General features: G+C 37.4%; 1 protein-coding gene across 1 annotated transcript in view; it reads left to right on the plus strand.

Annotated features, from left to right (window-relative positions):
- The window catches only part of RSBN1L (round spermatid basic protein 1 like), a 90,925-nt gene extending 85,094 nt beyond the window's left edge, over window positions 1-5,831 (plus strand). Inside the window, exons 7-8 of the mRNA XM_036759717.1 lie at window positions 1,065-1,173; window positions 1,260-5,831. Coding sequence (XP_036615612.1) covers window positions 1,065-1,173; window positions 1,260-1,901 — 751 coding nt within the window. The 3' untranslated portion in view covers window positions 1,902-5,831. The remainder of the gene's footprint in view (window positions 1-1,064; window positions 1,174-1,259) is intronic.
- Window positions 5,832-18,626: the final 12,795 nt, after the last annotated feature.

The raw sequence follows: 18,626 nt of genomic DNA on the forward strand, positions 1-18,626 counted from the left end.
TATACTAGAAGCTGGGATGAAATAGAACTTGGGTTAAATATTAGTTTTGCTTTAATAAATATGTTATCAATTCAGTGCTTTTTTAATAAACCTCGGTACTTGGGTACTTAAAGGTACTTTATCCTCTTAAGTAGCATAAACATTGTTATTATAAAATTGTTTACATATTAATTTGGCTTACAAACCTTTCCATATTATGCAATTACTCCCTTTGGAAATTTCTCTAAATTTCTTGTCCTAATTAGTCAGGTTTTCCTCTATGAATCAGTGGCATGAGAATTTTACTGGTGCATTAGGTTTCTGGTTAGGACAAAACCCGAATTTGAGGGCACTCTGGAGTAGGTGACACTGGTGGGAGCCTGGAAGGGGGTGAGAAGGAATTACCTACTGGGATGCCCAATGGCTTCTGGCCATGACTTGGTGCAACAGCTTGCTTTAGGCAAACACTGGGATTATATATTCCCAGGTATGAGTTCTTTTTTACTGCAGTAATTATGCCAATATGCTTCCCATATAAATACCCCCTTTCCTTTAGTCAGATGTGGGACTTTTGTTTTACTTTGTTATAGAATTAATCTGCCTCTTGGATCCTTTCTTATTTCTTGCTATTCATAAAACTGAAGATATGTAGGCCAGTGACTATTTCTTCAGAGATCTTACTTTTTGTTGAGAAACAGGGGAAGTGTCATTTTGGCAGAATATCACATAAATATGTGGAAAGAATTTTTACTTGATAATATTTTAGCCTAAGGATTCTTAACCTTTGTTAAGACACACACATAATTCCTAACTATTCGAGATTCCATTGATCTCTGGATGTATTTGTTTTATTTTTAGTAGCTGGTCAGTAGGTTGTAAGACTGATTAAGTTGAAATGGACCATTGACTCCCCTTGTTTAATTCTGAAAAAAGAAATCTTTTAAGATGGATTCTATAATTACATGTTTCTTAGAAGATTTTTGTTTTGGCCCTACTTTGCTTTTATTTTGGCTAAAAGCTCTGAATTAAGGATGAGGAGTGAGGAGAAATGATGGGGAATTCTTAACTCTAATTTTCTTTTCTAGGCCTGATCAGCCTCGTATTACCAAAGATGTAATTTGTTTTCATGCTGAAGATTTCTTAGAGGTAGTTCAACGAATGCAGTTAGATTTACATGAACCTCCGCTCTCTCAGGTGTGTTATATATCATTCTACTCTTCTCAGGCTAGTTTCTTCATGGAACAGATTTCTTATTTTGTTCCCTTTTTTCTTTTCTCTAGTGTGTCCAGTGGGTTGATGATGCAAAACTTAACCAGCTTCGAAGAGAAGGCATTCGCTATGCCAGAATTCAGTTGTATGATAATGATATCTACTTCATTCCACGGAATGTTGTACATCAGTTCAAGACTGTTTCAGCTGTATGCAGTTTAGCCTGGCATATCCGGCTCAAGCTGTATCATTCAGAGGGTGATGCCTCTCAGAATGCAGATACTTTGGAAGTAGGCACTTCAAAAGATCATATGTCATCAGTTCTTGGCCTTCATACTGACAGCATAATTTGTACTGTAAGCAAAACCACCTCGGATTCCAATTTTTCAGACAAACTGCCTACTAAGTATGAATTTCAACAGATTAAACATGAACCTTTTTCATCTGTAAGAATTAAAGAGGAAACCGTGAAAATTAACATTCTTGAAAAAACTACAGCGCCTAATAATTTGGACAGCCAGAATATTAAAGCAAAGGTGGATCATGTTGAATTTACAGAATTTAAAATTGATGTGGACTCTAAATTTGAAAATAGTAGCAAAAATTTAAAAGAAAAATTGTGCCCTGGAAGTCATGTAAGTTTAGATGACACAAGGCAGCATAGTTCAACACATCCAAGTTTGGATAAAAAAGATGATGACATTTTGTGCTAAATTTGTACATAACAGTTTTAAATTCTTTTTTAAACTTAATGACATAATAATGTAAAGATTCATAAAATTCTGAAAGCAAGCCAATGCCTTGCTCTCATATCTGTTACAGAAAATAGTCAATGTAGCTTTGTAACATTCCTCAGTGCCTGTCCATAACTGTGAAGTATCAAAGCACTTAGGGCCAGATGCACTGTAAACACTGCAGGTTTAACATAAAGAAGTCTTTAAATCATTTGAGTTGTAGGTTTTAGAGTAGAGCTGACATTAACATATATATATATATATTTTTTTGTAAGATGAGCCAGAATTCTTTTTGACAATTCAAGGCTTTTCCATAGAGCTTATTTATACCAGTTTTTTTTTTCCATTTTAATGTGTCAGCACTGTAGTGTAAATAGCTTTTTTTTAAAAATCTTTTTAGTGTGATTTTTACTGAAATGTGAGCCACTTAATAAAGGTTCATAATAACAAATTTGTTTTATTGTTGGGTCTGCAAAAAAGACTTATTGGAAATTCAGTTAAATTGTTTCATTGATCTATTATGTTTTTATTGCTGGTGTATGCATTTAGAAGTGGTAATGGAATGAAAATATACTCATTCAAATCTAGTGAATACTTAAATTCCCCACTCTGGAAAAGCTTTTTTTTTTTTTAACCAAGATTCAGTTATGAGAACATGTATGTATGTGTGAACCATACTTTGCACAATTTTTTTAAGTTGCTGAGTGAGATGAGAATTTTGAAATGTTTAGCACTGCTATCTGGAACACACTTTTTCATATTTAAATTCAGCATTAAGAAAATTAATAGAATCTTAATGTGGAAGATTGGGAAGAACAAGATCTGAAATAGCATCCTACTACTATAACTGAGGAAGTCATGTGGCATGCCCACATATTTTGTTGGTGCACAGAATTACTTAAAATCTGCAGTAGAAAAAATTTCTTACTGATAGGAATTTTTAGAACAGTAAGTCCTTTGTGAGTAAGAATATCTGATTACTTTAATTTTTATTGTAAGGTGCAATTAAAATCCTTATTTATGTTTTTCTGGGGGAGTAGGCAGAAAATATATTAAATGGTGGGAAAATATTAAAACAATAATTAAACTTCTAGATCCAGGAATGGTCATTTTTACTTCTTCTGGTGTGGTGCCTCTTCCATTTCAGGGTCTTGTTCCCGATTCCTGGAAGGCAAGTGACTCAGAACTGACTTGGCAAAGGAAAGCTCTAGGTAGTAACTAATTTGGAAAAACAGCTTGGGCCCCACGTACCTAGAAAAACATTTCAATAATCTATTTTTGGTTAGAAATAAAGCTGAACACAGAAGGATGGGCTCTTTGCCAGAGTAACAGCTGTGTTGTAACAGATAGCATTTGGAACTGCCACCATTGAAAGTCAATGTCCAGCTTGTTAAATTAAAATGAAAACTGTAATAGATTTCCACCATATTTCATTGCAGATTGTTTCCATAGCTCTTTGCTTGGCTTTGGATGTGAAATATTACATTTATTGAAGACAGACCTTCTGTCCTTTTTATCCAGGTTTTATCTGTGACTAGTGCTTCCTGTTCTAGTAGCCACAACTCCCAGCTTCGTATATCAAGATACCCTTTACAACTGTTGACCTTCCTAGGAAAGAGATAATGGCACTATAAATGACAGTTGACTACAAAAGTGGTTTCAGTTCTGGTAGTTAGGTTAATAGCCACACAATCGGGAGCATAGGTTTGGGAAAGACTGGAATTTTAGGAGAAATTGGTACCTTACCAAAACTAAAAGTTTAGTGAAACAGGGAAAGAGAGGTGGTGGTCAATTATTATATTGTCAATATAGGCTTTTCCTATATTTACAGCTAAACCATTCTTTTCTCCACCTCTTCCATTTTTCCCATCTCCTGCCTCAAACTAAACAAGTATTTTGACAGCTTTTTCAGGGAACAAAAATTAACCCACCAAGACTGGAAGAGAGGAAGGAATAAAGTTATATTGTTTTCCTGTTAATTATTGGGGAGGAGGAGTTGATATATATTGATTTGGTTTTCTTTCTAATTTTCCAATAAGGTAGAAATGGCTACTTAGTTCTCATAGGTCTTTAAGTCTTAAGGTTATATACACTGCAATAAAATGCCTTTAGATTCTATCTCCAAAATATATGAGCCTTAAAAGTTTTCCACTTATAGGAAGGCACACCTAAAAGCAGCCCATAATGGTTGTTTGTTAAGATATCTTCCTGTATATGCTATAGTTAAACCTTTCTGTATTTTGATAATTTAATTGTTCTGCTAAATGCATACATCCCTATGGAGGTGAAATGCAAAGAATCAAGGGGTGCAGAACTTCCTCTGTGGCCCCGTCACAGCCTTGTACCATGATCATTCCCCTTGTTTTGCTGGGGGTGATAATAATGACAAAAACACCCTCTGAATGACACAGTTTGAGATCCTGTGGACTACGTTTTGTGGCAAATAAACATTTTCACTTTTTAATGCTGTTAATATGGTCTCCCAGTTATAGTACATTCCATTTCGCTAACCATCAGATTGCATAATTTTCTTTGCATCCATTTGTCATTTTATCAACCATGTGAAACATTCAAATCACTAAAGGTATAAAAGATATTTCCTAGGTTGGTTATATGCTCAACTATAGGTGCAGCATTGTTAAATATTAAATTGATAAACAGACCTTAGAAAAAATCCCAAGGTACCTTACTGGTATCATCTACAATTCCCTTTTCTGATTTGTGCAAGTTATATGCCTGTATTTCATACTCAGGTTAGGTAACATAAGAATCAAACTTTTGTGGTACTTAGTTGAAAGCTTTAATAAAGCCATATTCATATTCAACCCCCCCAACATCCCTCCCCATCACTAAGGTTGTTGACCTCCTCAATAAAGAGAGATTAGGTTGGTTTAGCACAGCTTTGTGTGTGTGTGTGTGTGTGTGTTTTTTTTGTAAAGGTTCTGGTCCTCATTTACTCATTTTTTACATAGATTTTCTTTGTCTTGAATCATTCCTCTGAATGGTGTAGTATCACTAGATATTAAAGACAGGTAAACATGGAAGGGTTTAACAGGGCTATTACAATTTCACTTTTTCGTAAGTATAAACCTCTTTTTCTAGTACAAGGAAAGTATATTTATTTTTAATGGAAAATTTCTTATTTATTCATGTTATCTAATTATATTTCTATCATATTTGGGGGCAAATTATTCATGTAACATGAATACTTAAAAACAATTTAGATTCCATTAGGGAAGGCACAAGTCTTATCTTTGGATTTTGAGAGGACTTGCCTTTCAGTAACTACTAAAATCTTGGTAACTAATCTTTATTATATTTATGCTTTGTAATGGTTTCCTACATCTTCCAATAACTTGTTTTTGCCTCATTGTCTCTTTCTTTGTTAGTTGGCAAAATTTAAGCATTCTAGAGGTGCATTCTTTCAGTCAAGTCAAGATTATTTATTGTGTTTATCCATTGCTCTTAAAAGTAAGCTAAATATTCTTGATTATTAATCTAATCACACTCAGTGTTGATTATTGTGCTAGCGGCAGGGAGCAATGTCCAGGATAATCCAAAATTGTATTTAACCACAACTTAAAGTGTAAATAATGGGGGAGGCACTGGGATGATTTCACAGAACTTGTTTCCTTCCCCCTAAAGCAGGTTACAGTCACTACCACTCACCCAGAAAAGATAAAAGCTCTATCTTAGAATGCCCTGGAAATGCTAAAAAAGTAGCATGATGATTTTTGCCCACTGAGTGGTAGCTCATTGAATAGTAAACACTCCCCCATCCAAGCCATTTGCTAGATGATATATTAAAAATAGTTCATTTCCATTGCATTTTGTACTTGTATCAGAAGAGTTGTGGCTGATGTTTTAGATATTTACAATGCTTGCAATAAAATTCATCCTTTGACTAAAGACTTAACTCAGAGTTTTAAGTCTATTCAACTTTACTCTTGTCTTTATGAAGTCTCCTTATTGATAGATAGTCTCCACTTGATGACAGACGACAATATAACAAGACCTGTAAGGCGTACCTCAGGGGTCATGTAGTCCAGTGCCTAGAGAGATTGTGATGTGTCCATAGCTAATTTTATGTAATTCAAATTTGAACCCAGTTCATGTACCTCAGATCCCAAACTCTCTTTAGGGTAGGGAAAGGTATTTTGATTTCAAGTGTCTTACCCAGTTCTTCCTGAGCTACAGTCTGCATTGTGGAATAACAACAGACACTGTGAACAATGATAATAAAGAGTTAAGATTTAATACTTTGCTGATAAACTTCAATGGGATAATCAGCCTAAGGATGAATTGGCTATCATATTAGAAATCTGGTTCTTTCCATGCAAATACTGGTGTTAGAGCTTCCTCTATCACAGAGGGCAGTCTGTCTGTATCATATTCTGTTTTATTCTTGTCTTTATTTTTCCATAAATCTTCCATAGAAGATCCACTTAATATCTCAAGGATGCCAGCAAATGTTAAAGGTAGTCCAAAATGGTATGATCCGTTACCATTTGTTTTGCAGTATAACTCATCCACTTGCCGTTTGCAGTCATATTTATCTAGGATATTGTATTTTATACCATTTTCCTCACCCACATCATTTTAATATTCAGCCTATTTTTGCCCATCACACCTTTTTTCCATTGATTTGTAGTTATATCACCAGAAGAATGCTGGTTAGAGATGAGTTTTTCTAAGATTGCTGCATCTGGGGAGTTTTTTTTCATCTTTGTCTCCTTTAAACAATGTTCAAAATGCTATCTAACTAGATCTGCTTCTGTTCAAGCCTGGACCCAATTTGGTGACACACTCCAGTATTTGTATGGAAAGAACCAGATTTCATACACACATACACACACACACACACACTCTCAAACTCACAGATTTAAGTTTTGATTACTGGAAAAGTAAGAATGCAAGTTCCTATGGACTTCGCTAGGATGTCTTGATGGTATACTAATTAGACATATTTAGAAAACCTTGGCTGCCATTTACTGATGTAATTATTTGGTAATTATTTGGATTTTAAACAGGAATGCTTTCATGTTATTAGCAAACACCTTAATGTTTTCCTTTTGTTTCATATCTCATAATGTCTGTATTCATTGGATCCTAGAACATTGTAAAAATTTGAGTACATGTAAGTGACACCCTGGATTAGCTAGGTGGACAGAGTGGACCGAGCACTTGGCATGGAGTAAGGAAGATCTGAGTTCAAATCTTGCCTTAGACAATAGCTGCGTAACCCTGTCTGCCTGAGTTTCCTCATGTGTAAAATGAGCTGGAGAAGGAAATAGCAAAGCACTCCAATATCTTTGTCAAGAAAACCCCAAATGGGCTCATGAAGAGTTAGACATGATCAACAAGTGACACCTAATTTGAGAACCTTGGGGCTGTATTTTGTTTACAAATTCAGATGTATAAATTATATATATACACGTGTGTGTGTGTATATATATATATATATATATATATCAATGGAATCTTGTTTTCTCTGTGTTTAGACCATGAAATCATAAAGATGTGATTAAAAAAAACTATCTATGAAACCCTATTTGTTCATATACTCCCAGTTTCTGTCAAGGCAGTCCCAAGGTGTATACATACATCATTCTTAAAAGAATTTATGTAAATTAAAACGGCATATAGGTTGGTGACTGCTGATATTTTGGTTACCTTTTAGGGAGTAAACATTGCTACCTTTTTCATTCTTTTGTAATCTTTCTCAGGAAATATAAAGGATTCCAGTTACCTATCTAGTGTAATACCTAGTTTGGTGGATTCCTCAAATTCAATTCCACTTTCATTTAGCATCTACTATATACAAATCACTGTGCCATATGCTAGGGACACAAAGGTGAAAATAAAAGTCTGCCTTTCAGTTTGCCCTATTTGCATTGGGGGTTGGGTGGGGTGTGTGTGAGAAGATGAGGGTGGTACGGGGATGGAGTGGAGATACTACAAAAAGCCAAATATATACAAAATTTCAAGAGGGAAAGGAAGCTCCTGTGCAGTCATCTGAATTTATTTTATTAGCTGTACTTATTCTGACTTCATAGGTTTTAGGGAAAAGAGCCTTAGAGATCATCTAGATAGTCCTCTCATTTTAAATTAAGGAAAATGAAGTCCAGTAAGGTTTTTTTGCGTAAGCCCAGAAATGAACAGAATATTCCAAATATGTTCTACTCAGGTGAATATGCAGTAAGTCTTAATTTTCTATCTCCAGAAGCTATGCTTCTCAAATACAGCTCAAGGTCACTACATCAACCTGTTTTTAATCGCCTGAAACCCCCTGATCTTTTTCCGACAAAAATTTATCACTATGCATTTTCCATCTTATTGTGAAATTGATTCCTTGAACCCAAGGATGAAACTTTTACATCTATGCCTATTAAATTTCATCTCTGATCCCTGGAGAGTGTAGGCCCAGACTTAACAGTTCCTACAGGAAATTGGTCCCACCAAGTTCACATTCAAAGGACCATTTTGCCACTGGATGAGCCTTGCCTCAGCTACCACTGGGCTGGATTGTTGTCTTGGGTTTTTATTTTTACCAGCTCACACTTTATCATGACATTTAGTTTCCCTCAAACTATTCTCAGTACTGTGCCAGTTTTGCATTCACTCTGTTATCTGCCCTTGCTTGCATCTTCTGCACACACCTTCAGAAAATCTAATATAAATTGGTGTCCACATTGGTCCAATCTGGAAGGGAACTTAAAAGTCATTAAAACCCCATGTTTTACCAATTGGGAAACAGGCATAGAGAAATTAAGTGATTTGGTCCATGGTCATACAGTGAGTCAGAATGTGAACCCAGGTCTTCCAGAAGTTAGAGGGTGGTTAGGAGAAAAGATAATGCGTTCTGTTTGAAATATGATGCATCTGAGATTCCTATAGGATTTTCAAGAGGAAGAATGCAGCAGGCAGCTGAAGATAAAGGACTGGAACTCATGAGACAGATGAGGGTTGTTCAGGTGACCTTTCCCTTAGTGCCTTAAACTCTTCCTTGGCTGGGAAGAGAATTGAATCTGCCTGAGGAGAAAGCAATTGGAAAGAGTGGCAGGTCAACAGTCTCTAAGAGACGTGGACAAAACTCCTTTGAGCTCCATGGTGCCAAGGGGAATCCATGATGGATTCATTTCCCTACTTTTAACAGAGAGTTATGTGGATGTTTATCAATAAAATCTCTTTATTTTGTTGAGCAATGTCAAAAAGAAGTTCCTTGCTCTCCCGATAGAGGCCTAAGCCCTTCTGACTACTCTTGAATAACTGAAATACATGAAGACAACTAATGCTTTGGTCAGCCATGGTTTCATTTTAAGAGTGACAAGAAGAAACTATTATAATGGCTACATAAAAATACAGAGTTTCAGGAAACAAAGATAGGCTTTGGAATGGAAACTCATTCTTCCTGGATGGGGAGAAGAGACAGGAAATGGTCAGAATCACCATCATTTTCTTTCCTTGAGAAGAAAAGTCTTTTCTGGATTGGCCCCATGTGACTTTTGCATGGATAGCAGCAGCAACCCAAAGATATGCCCCAGGAACTCAGTTCTCTCTAGGTTACACCCCACCAGACCTCTCTCCTCTACGGAATACACTGCATAGTTTTTGATTATTATGAGGTATCTGTGCTTTCTTTCCTTCAGGATGAGGAGGTAGGGCAATTGTCTTTTGTCAAAGTAGTCACAGTTCCCAGTGGTCCATCCGACTACGAACTCCTTCATTAGACTGGGAGTTCCTCAAGGGGACAAAGATCATCTCTTTGGCTTTTCTTTGCATCCCCAGGGCTTATAGCACATTGCCTGGCACATTTGTTGTTCATTTGTTTCAGTTGTGTCTGAGTCTTTATGACCCCATTTGCAGTTTTCTTGGCAAAGATACTGGAGTGGTTTGCCATTTCCTTCTCCAGCTCATTTTACAGATGAGGAAACAGGTAAACAGGGTTAAATGTTGCCCAGGGTCACACAGCTAGTAAGTGTCTGAGGCCATATTTGAACTCAGGAAGATGAGTTTCTGACTCCAGGCCCAGTGCTCTGTGCACTATGGCACCACCTAGTGCCCCAACCTGGCACTTAATAAATGCTTATTGACTGGCTGGTTCTTAGATCACAATTTATTAGTGATTTCTCTCTACTCTTCAGGCTTCCAATTTCGATCCTGTTACAGTCTAGGTAGCTAGGTGGCTGTGTATAGTGGATTGGGCCCAGAGTCAGGAAGACCTAAGTTCAAATTTGACCTCAGACACTAGCTGTGTGACCCTGGGCAAGTCATTTAACCCTGTTTATCTCAATTTCCTCATCTGTAAAATGAGGTAGAAAAGGAAACAGCAAACCACTCCAGTATCTTTGCCAAGAAAACTCCACAAGGGGTCATGCATAATAGAACACAACTGAAACAACTAAACAACAACAGACTAGGGATAAAAGGGTTAAAGGAATTATAATTTTCAAATTTGCATTATTCAAAATTTATTATTAAATAGTTTTATATGAATATTTTAAGTTATTAATGTTTTGTTAGAAAAGGCCTGAGACCTGAAATCAGAATACCTAATTTTGAATCTCCGCTCTTCAACATACCGGCCTGTATGACCTTAAGAGAAACATTTCACCACTCTGGGCCTTACTTTCATAATAAGATGAGGAAATACAATAGCACTTGTATTATCTACTTCGCATTGCTTTTGGGAAAAAAGTGCTTTGTAAACTGTGAAATACTGTTTCTTTGAAAATACTAAATGATTACAAAATAAAAATAAAATACATTTTAATCCTCATTTTAAGTGATAAAAAGGCAAAATTAACACAAGAACAATGCATAATCCAATCCAATCCAGTAGGCAATTATTGAGTGTCTTCTACGTGCCAGGAAATGTGCTACGTGCCAGGGACACAAGAAAATGGCAGTTCCTGGCCTCGAGGAGCTTACAATCTAAGGGGAGGCGGGCAGGGCATACATACACAGAGGCAGGAAAGTAGGGTGGGGGCGCGTACACCAGGGAGTATCTTGTTTCGTGGAACTGAACCCCAGCAGAGCAGCAGATGCCAAGTGCAGCGCTCCAATAGCCAGGCATCCGCCCTCTGGAAAGGACTGCCCCCTCGCGGTCCCCAGTCACAGGGGAGAGGGGGCTGGGGGAGGCAGGGTTGATCAAGGCTTGAGTCGGGTGCTCCATGAGTTTGGCCTGGGAGGGCCATCTTGTTCCAGGCAGAGCAGCAGATGCCCAGAGGAGCACAGGTTTGAATCCTCAGTGGTGGCTGGTTTGATCACATTTTTGTTTTTTCATTTGTTTTGAGGAGGGCAAAGGTGGGGCAACTGGGGTTAAGTGACTTGCCCAAGGTCACACAGCTAGTAAGTGTGTCAAGTGTCTGAGGCCAGATTTGAACTCAGGTCCTCCTGACTCCAGGGCCTGTGCGCTACTCACTGCGCCACCTACCTGCCCCCATATTTTTATTTTAAGAGGCCTTTTAAGACATCTGTTAACCTTTGGAAAATTTGACAGAATGACAGAATAGGAAGAGATCTTGTAATTTAGTCCTAAGTGAACAACAATCTTCTCTCCAGCATTCCTAACATACATAATCCAGCTTTGCTAGAAGACTTCAGGAAGGAAGAAAATAGCTAAATTCCTTGATAGCCCATTCTACTTTGGGATGGCTTTGTTTTAAAAATTAAAAAGTTTTTCCTTACTTTTACTTATTTTTGTTCCCTGGGACCAAGCAGAACTTGTCCAATAAATGGTTGTAGAATTTTTCAGGCTAGGTGCCTTGAGAGTCGTGAGGGTAGGGAGAATTCTTTGGGAATAGGGACTCACCCACCAGCAGATCCTTTGCTTTGACTGGACATCAGAAATAAAGTGAACTGTCAAAGGGAAAGGAAAACTAATCAGCTGCTGAGGACAACTGTTTGCTGTGAGCAGCTTCGGCTTCTTAGGGTACAAATTTGGCTTATATGCCTTCCTTGGGTATATATGTATATATACCTTATATACCTGCTCAGAGTATGCAGCCACGCATGAGCAATTCTGTGGCATCTGATCAGACCAAAGAGATGGTCTAATTTTGTATGAAATAAACTCGGTGCCCTTCACCATCCAGGCTGTATCAATTCAGTCGAAGGACCGCACTTGAGGACATAGAAGGTGATGTGGCTTCGAGGCCGCAGGTTCCCCACCTCTGCCCTAGAGAGAAAGCCTGGGAAGAAGCCAAGGTTAGGAGAAGCTGGCTCTTAGAGAACCTGACATGGCAAATGCTACAAATCTGGAGTGGATTTACTGTTCTGTTGAATGTCCAGATTTATGGAAGTGATAGAAAAAGAGCTGGTTGTTAAAACATTTACCAGCATAACCTTTAGGAGCCCTAGCAAATGGTCAAATTAACCTTATTACACTAGTATATAGGAAATCAGACATAGATGGTTGTGTTAGATTGGTTTAAACCTTTTAAAGTAAAGTGTTTTGGGAACAATCCACCACAATCCTCTGCTGATTTTACCAGATCCTGCCAGCTCAATATATACTAAAATTAGTTTGGCTGGTGAATTGAGAAGACTATCAAGGTGCCCCTATCAGCTCCAGTTCTTAAATGTTTACCTGGCAGTTTGCTAAAAAGGAAGAATTGGTTCAAGCTGAGTGAAACATGGTCAATATATAAGAAATTATCTTGGTATAATAACTTCATCAATACAACAGAAATTCATATCGCCTATCGTACACTAAGTACTGTGGGAGAGGCTGTGAACAAAAGGCAGGTGAGAGAAATCGTCCTCATCCAGAAAGGTCTATTCAATTTGAGGAGAAAGAGGGCACTCATTTGGGAAGGGGAGGAATCAAGATGTTTCCTATAGGCAAACCTTGAGAGAAACTACAAATTCTAAGAAATTAAAATGAAAGAATATATTCCTTCTGGTGTGGGAAGACCACCAGAACAAAGGCTCTGCAACAGGAGTGGTTACGTTAAGGCCTGGGAACCATAAGTAGGCCTATTTGGCTGGAATAGAAAGTATGTGCAGAAGGGGGATCTTAAATAAGCCTGCGGTGGTAGGCTGGAGCCAGATTGTGTACTCTAAATGACAAGCTGAGGAGTTTTTATTTTTATTCTACAGGCAATAGGGAGCCACTGAATATTGAGAAGAATAAGGACATGTTTAGATTTGTGATTTAGGAAAATTATTTTGATACCTCTGTAGTAGAAAGATTAAAGAAGGGAGAGCCTGGAAGGAGACCAATTAGAAAGCTAGGAAAAATCCAGGTGGAAGTTGTTGAGGACCTCAACATTATAGGATCATATTTAGAATTTGTGTAGAAAGTATAGTCGGGAGCTTCGACCAGCATGAAGATGATGAATTTGTTGAAGATGTGTGTATACCTACCGTTGACACCACATTTGGGACTTTGATATTTCCTTTAATGATGACGATAGCATTTATATAACACTTCAAACTTTGCAAAGTGCTTTACAAAATACCTCATCCAATCCTCACAGCAACCCTTGGAGGTAGGTGTCACTATTCCCATTTTACAGATGGGGAAATGAGGTGAAATGGCTTACTCAGATTGTTAAGTGACAGCCAGTAATTGGTTGAGATCAGATTTGTACTCAGGTCTTCTAGACTTCAAATCCCATGCTCCATCCACTGCTCCACCCAGCTGCCGCCTTTAGAGGGTGTGGAATCAGGGGCAAGAGTTTTCACATAGTGCATTCTGAATCACAGGGTGTGGAAGAGGTGGGAATTTGCTAGTCTTTGGATCGGGATGGTTTTGACTGGTTCTCCCATCCTCAAGGGAGGCAATATTATTATTTTCTCAAGTACCAGGAAACAAGGAAGAGATTGGATCAGGTATCCGGGTCAATGGATATCTGGTGATTAAGCCCCCAGGGGCTGACTGAACTCACATTCCCTGACAGTTCCTTAGTCTCATTAAGATAGCAGGTGATGGATAGTCTAAAGATACTCCAAGAGGGGAAATGTGTACTTGGTTCTTGGTTTGGCCTAGTGTCTGAAGCCTTCCCTACTCTTAGATGAGGTTCCCAGCAGGATCCTATTGCTGAAACATGATTATGGAAGGTGGAAGCATTGTTGCTTATCTCCTGTGTTTGGAAAGGAGTAGAGGAGAGTAGGTAGTGTCTCCACATGTAGTAGTATGTTCAAGCTTCCATGCGCTGTCCCTGGGCTCTTGATGGGCAACACCGTTTTGGTGATACATGGCAGAAAAGATGCAGAGTCCATATAGTTTTGGAACCAGGATGCTTTCAAATCTGTTTTTTGAGAGGGCTAGAAGGTATAGTCTCATTTTCCCAAGACCACAATACTTTGCATGGAGGATAGAGTATCTGGCCTGGAGTCAGGAAGACTCCTCTTCCTGGGTTCAAATCTGGTCTCAGATACTAGCTGTGTGACCCTGGGTAAGTCACTTAACCCTGTTTGTCTTAGTTTCCTCATCTGTAAAATACGCTGGAGAAGGAAATGTCAAACTACTACAGTATCTTTGCCAAGAAAACTATAAATAGGGTTACGAAGAGATGGACAAGACTTAAATGACTGAACAATAAAACAGTGATAGTGAAGGGTGTAGTAGGTACTGGGGCAGGTATCTTGGTGTTAATAGACACCCTCTATGATATTTTATAAATGAGGGAACTGAGGCTCAGAAAGGTTAAATATCTCTTCTAATGTCACACAGCTAGTAGAGCTAGGACTAGAATTTAGGTGTTCTCATTTCTATCCTAGGGCCCTTTCCACTACATGTATCATGGTGCTTCTAGAACATTTCATTCCTTATGTAAGAAAGCTCTTCAAGAATAGGGATCATTTCTTTTTCTTGTCTTTAATCCCTGACACTGTGTCTGTTCACAGAGGTACTCAGTAACAGGTTGACTGATTCCTTGATGATGCTGGATTTTCTAGATCAGTGGTGTCAAAATCAAATAGAAATGTGGCCACTGTACTGTACAGAAGGATCCCTGAGGGTGCACACTGACTTAAAAAATATATTAACACTATCTATGTTTTATTCTACATTTGGTTAAATATTTTAGAGTTAAATTTTAATCTGGTTTGGGCAGCACTGGGGACTGTTGGGCCAAGCCTGTGTGTTTGACACCTGTTCCAAATAATTAGAACTTACCAATTCAAGGTTCTTTAGTCAGGGGACCTGGGTTCAAATCCCCACTGTGGTCTAAGGCAAGTCACTTAATATTGCAAGGTAGGTATGACCTTATTTTATAAATGAGTTGGAAACTGACCAGAGAGGTTAAATTTGTTTTTAAGGTCACAATTTACTTTCTATTTTAAGGGTCACTGTTTCCTCATCCATAAAATAAGAGGACTGACTGGATGGTGTTTCAGCTTTAGATGTTGGATCCTAAGCACTGACCTTTTAAAAAAAACATTTTTGATGAAAATCTTTCTAAAATACACACTTTCCTATATTAACTGTAGAATACCGAATATGAGAAGAACCACTGACATAGATCTGGTCTTGAAGCCAGGAAGACATGGGTTCACATATATACCTCATTGTTTAGATTCTTGCTCATTTTTGAAATATATTATTTGTTTAAACTTATGTATGCAAACTTATGTATTGAAATATACTTTAAAATAAATCCAAGATGCTTTTGATTTGTTGTAATTTCTACCTGGATTACTCTCATGTAAATATATTAAACTGTTGAGTCTTTAAGGTATCAGAAAAACTTGGTGGTCTTTTGTATGCTGTAATATGTACGTGAGTTTTGTTAATGAGTGAATTTGCATTTTTAGTATTTTTGGCTCAACAAGGTCATACAACCAGTAAGTGTTTCAGGATGGACTTGAACCAGTGCTCTATCCACTGTATCGCTTAGCTACTTCATAATAACAGCTAATACTTTCTATTATTATTATTATTGTTAGTTATGAAAACCCAGAGGGGAGAGCATCCAGGAAGCAGAGTGGGGGCGACGTCTGTGGAGAGGTCAAGAAGGATGAGGAATGTGAAAAGGCTATCACATTTGGAAATTAAGGGCAAGAGTAATCAACCTTTTAAGATATTTTCTTACTTGAAAAATATTTTTTTGTGATATGTGGGATTTCTTGTGAAATATATTTCCAGTCTTTTAGCCCTTTTCTTTCTAGCAGAGCTTCCCACCCACCACCACAATGATCAACTTTCTCTGAACAAAAAATAAGGATTGTGTGACTCTGGTTACGTCACTGAACCTCTAAGTACTCTAACAACTGTCTCAGATTAAATCTCAGTTTCCCAAACGGCACTGATAGGAGTTTCTTCATCCGGAAGCTCCTATTTCTCTGAAATCACAGGTCTAGCATAGTTCCCTATACTAGTAAAATCATAGGCCCAGGTCCTTTCCTTATAGGGAACATAATTTAATTACTCATGTTCATACTGAGGTATGCTTTGTCCCAATCTTGAGTGGGCTGGATTACTGATGCTTTTCCTGACTCTTCCTGAAAGAGCCAATAGCAGTTCTCCTTCTACAGCATTAATGTGTCCTGGGAAGAACTGAAAGGGAAACTAGATAATCAGGATCAGAGAGGTGATCAGATAACTTTAACACCTAATTCACATAACCCATAACCCATAATTCAGATTCGGAATATACTCTGGTCCGGGGTAACTTCATTACTCTACTTGGAGGTAAAGTATAATAAGGATTTTGTGACAGTCTTAGAACTTCTCTCATGTCTGGGTCCCAGACAGTTGAAGCTGACTAATCTCTGGAACAGCGAGGCATATGATTTGGTGAATTTCATGTCTCACTAGGAAATATTTATATTTAATGACTTTTATGTTTTAAAAATCTTACAAAATTGTTTTGGTCAAAGCTGCTTTTGATTCAGTTTTTTGATGACAAAGGAGATACACAGGCTAAGTGATTTGCTTGTGTTGACATGGAAATTTAATGATTGCATTTAGAATCTAGGCTTTGGTGTTTTAGATTGTTGCTCAATCACTTTATCGTTCCTCAATATCTAATATCAAACAAAGGAAGTATGCTGCATTAAAAAAGTAAAACAAAAAAGCTTGCAAACTATTAGTATATGTCTGATTAGAAAAAATTGTTACTTTTTCATAAGAAAAAAGTATTCTGGAGATTACAATTTTAGGGCCTTATGGGACCCTAGGTTTGCAAGAGGACAGAGATTTCTATCTTGCTTTACAAATCAGGAAACTCAGGCCCAAGGAGGTTGGATCAATCACTCAAGGTCAAAGGGCAATTAAGTAACAGAGACAGAATCTGCCCTAGATCTCCAATTCCAAATCAAATTCTCTTCCCAGTGTAGCAGAGGTTGTGCTGTAGACTCCTTTGGCAGTCTGGAGAAGGGGATGGACCTATACTCAGACTAAATTTTTTTTATGAATAAAATACACAGGATTACAAGGGAAACCAATTATATTGAATTGTTACTTTTTTTTTTTATGTTTACAGACTCCAGGTTAAGAACTCCTGTTTTGGAATGATGGTTTGTGTTGATTTGAAAATATTAAAACTATAACTTAAAAGTACATGCAAGTCATGTCACTTAAAGCTTATTCAGACATAGAGCAACAATGATCAGTTTTCTCTTTGACAAAGGGTTCCTATAATAATTCTCTCTCTTACTTTAAAAATATATGTTCTAGTAACTGAGAAATTCCCATTAATAACAACTAGACTCATGTTATTTCAAATGTTTATTAAATGGCTCATGTACAATCACTTGTATGCTATTATAAAGCCTTTGTCTCAAAATGATTGCAGGGATTTTTAGAAATCCTTAATTCTCCAAGGTGCCTTTATATTTATGATGTGACTTATTTTAAAGAGGAAGAGCAGTGTGCTGCTTGCTTTACAAGAGATCTTGCCATTTTATAACCATCAGGGGAACCGGCATTGGCTGGGAAGGATAGTAATCATATTGATAATAATAATAATAACAAGGAAACACTTTGTTTACAAAGTACTTTACAAATATTATCTCATTGGAGCCTCACAACAGCCCTGGGAGGTAGGTGCTATTATTATCCTCATTTTACAGATAAAGAAACTGAGGCAAACAGGTCAAGGGTCACACAGCTAAAAAGTATCTGAGGCCAGATTTTAACTCAAGTCTTCCTAACTCGAGGTTCAACAATCTGACACTCTGCCATCTAAGCTGCGGAACTCTCCCTTTTACTTAGGGATTTTTTGCGGAATCTCTGCCTTTTTTTTTCCTGGTTCTGTTTTTGGCTGAGCTGAGTGAATCTTAGTTAATATACATGTTCAAGGAGGTAAGTCTGGGTTAAGAGATAGACTTCTTTTTTTCTTACTATAAAGTATGACTGTTTGCATTTCAAATTCTGGTTTATTTTATTTAGCTGAAACTCCTATTATTTTTGCTGAGGTATCTGAGATGAGCTTAGATTGCTTCAGTCATTTAAGGGTTTATTTGCTCAGGTTTAGAACACAATCTGTAATCTATATTTACTACTATACTTAATTTCATCCCCAAATATGAAGGCAATTAATTGGATTCAAACAGCAATTTACTTAGCTCTGGTTCTGTTTCTGCATTATATTAAAAATCTCAAAAGGCTGGGTCTAGTAGGTTCTTTCGATTTGAAATCTTAGTCAATTTAATTTAAAAAAAAAACCATTTATTAAGCATTTACCACATACAAGGCACTGAGGAAGCAAAGACTAAAACAAAAAGACATAATCCCTGTCCTCAAGGTGTTCA

Source organism: Trichosurus vulpecula, chromosome 5 (genome assembly GCF_011100635.1).
Source record: "Trichosurus vulpecula isolate mTriVul1 chromosome 5, mTriVul1.pri, whole genome shotgun sequence".
Taxonomy (NCBI): domain Eukaryota; kingdom Metazoa; phylum Chordata; class Mammalia; order Diprotodontia; family Phalangeridae; genus Trichosurus; species Trichosurus vulpecula.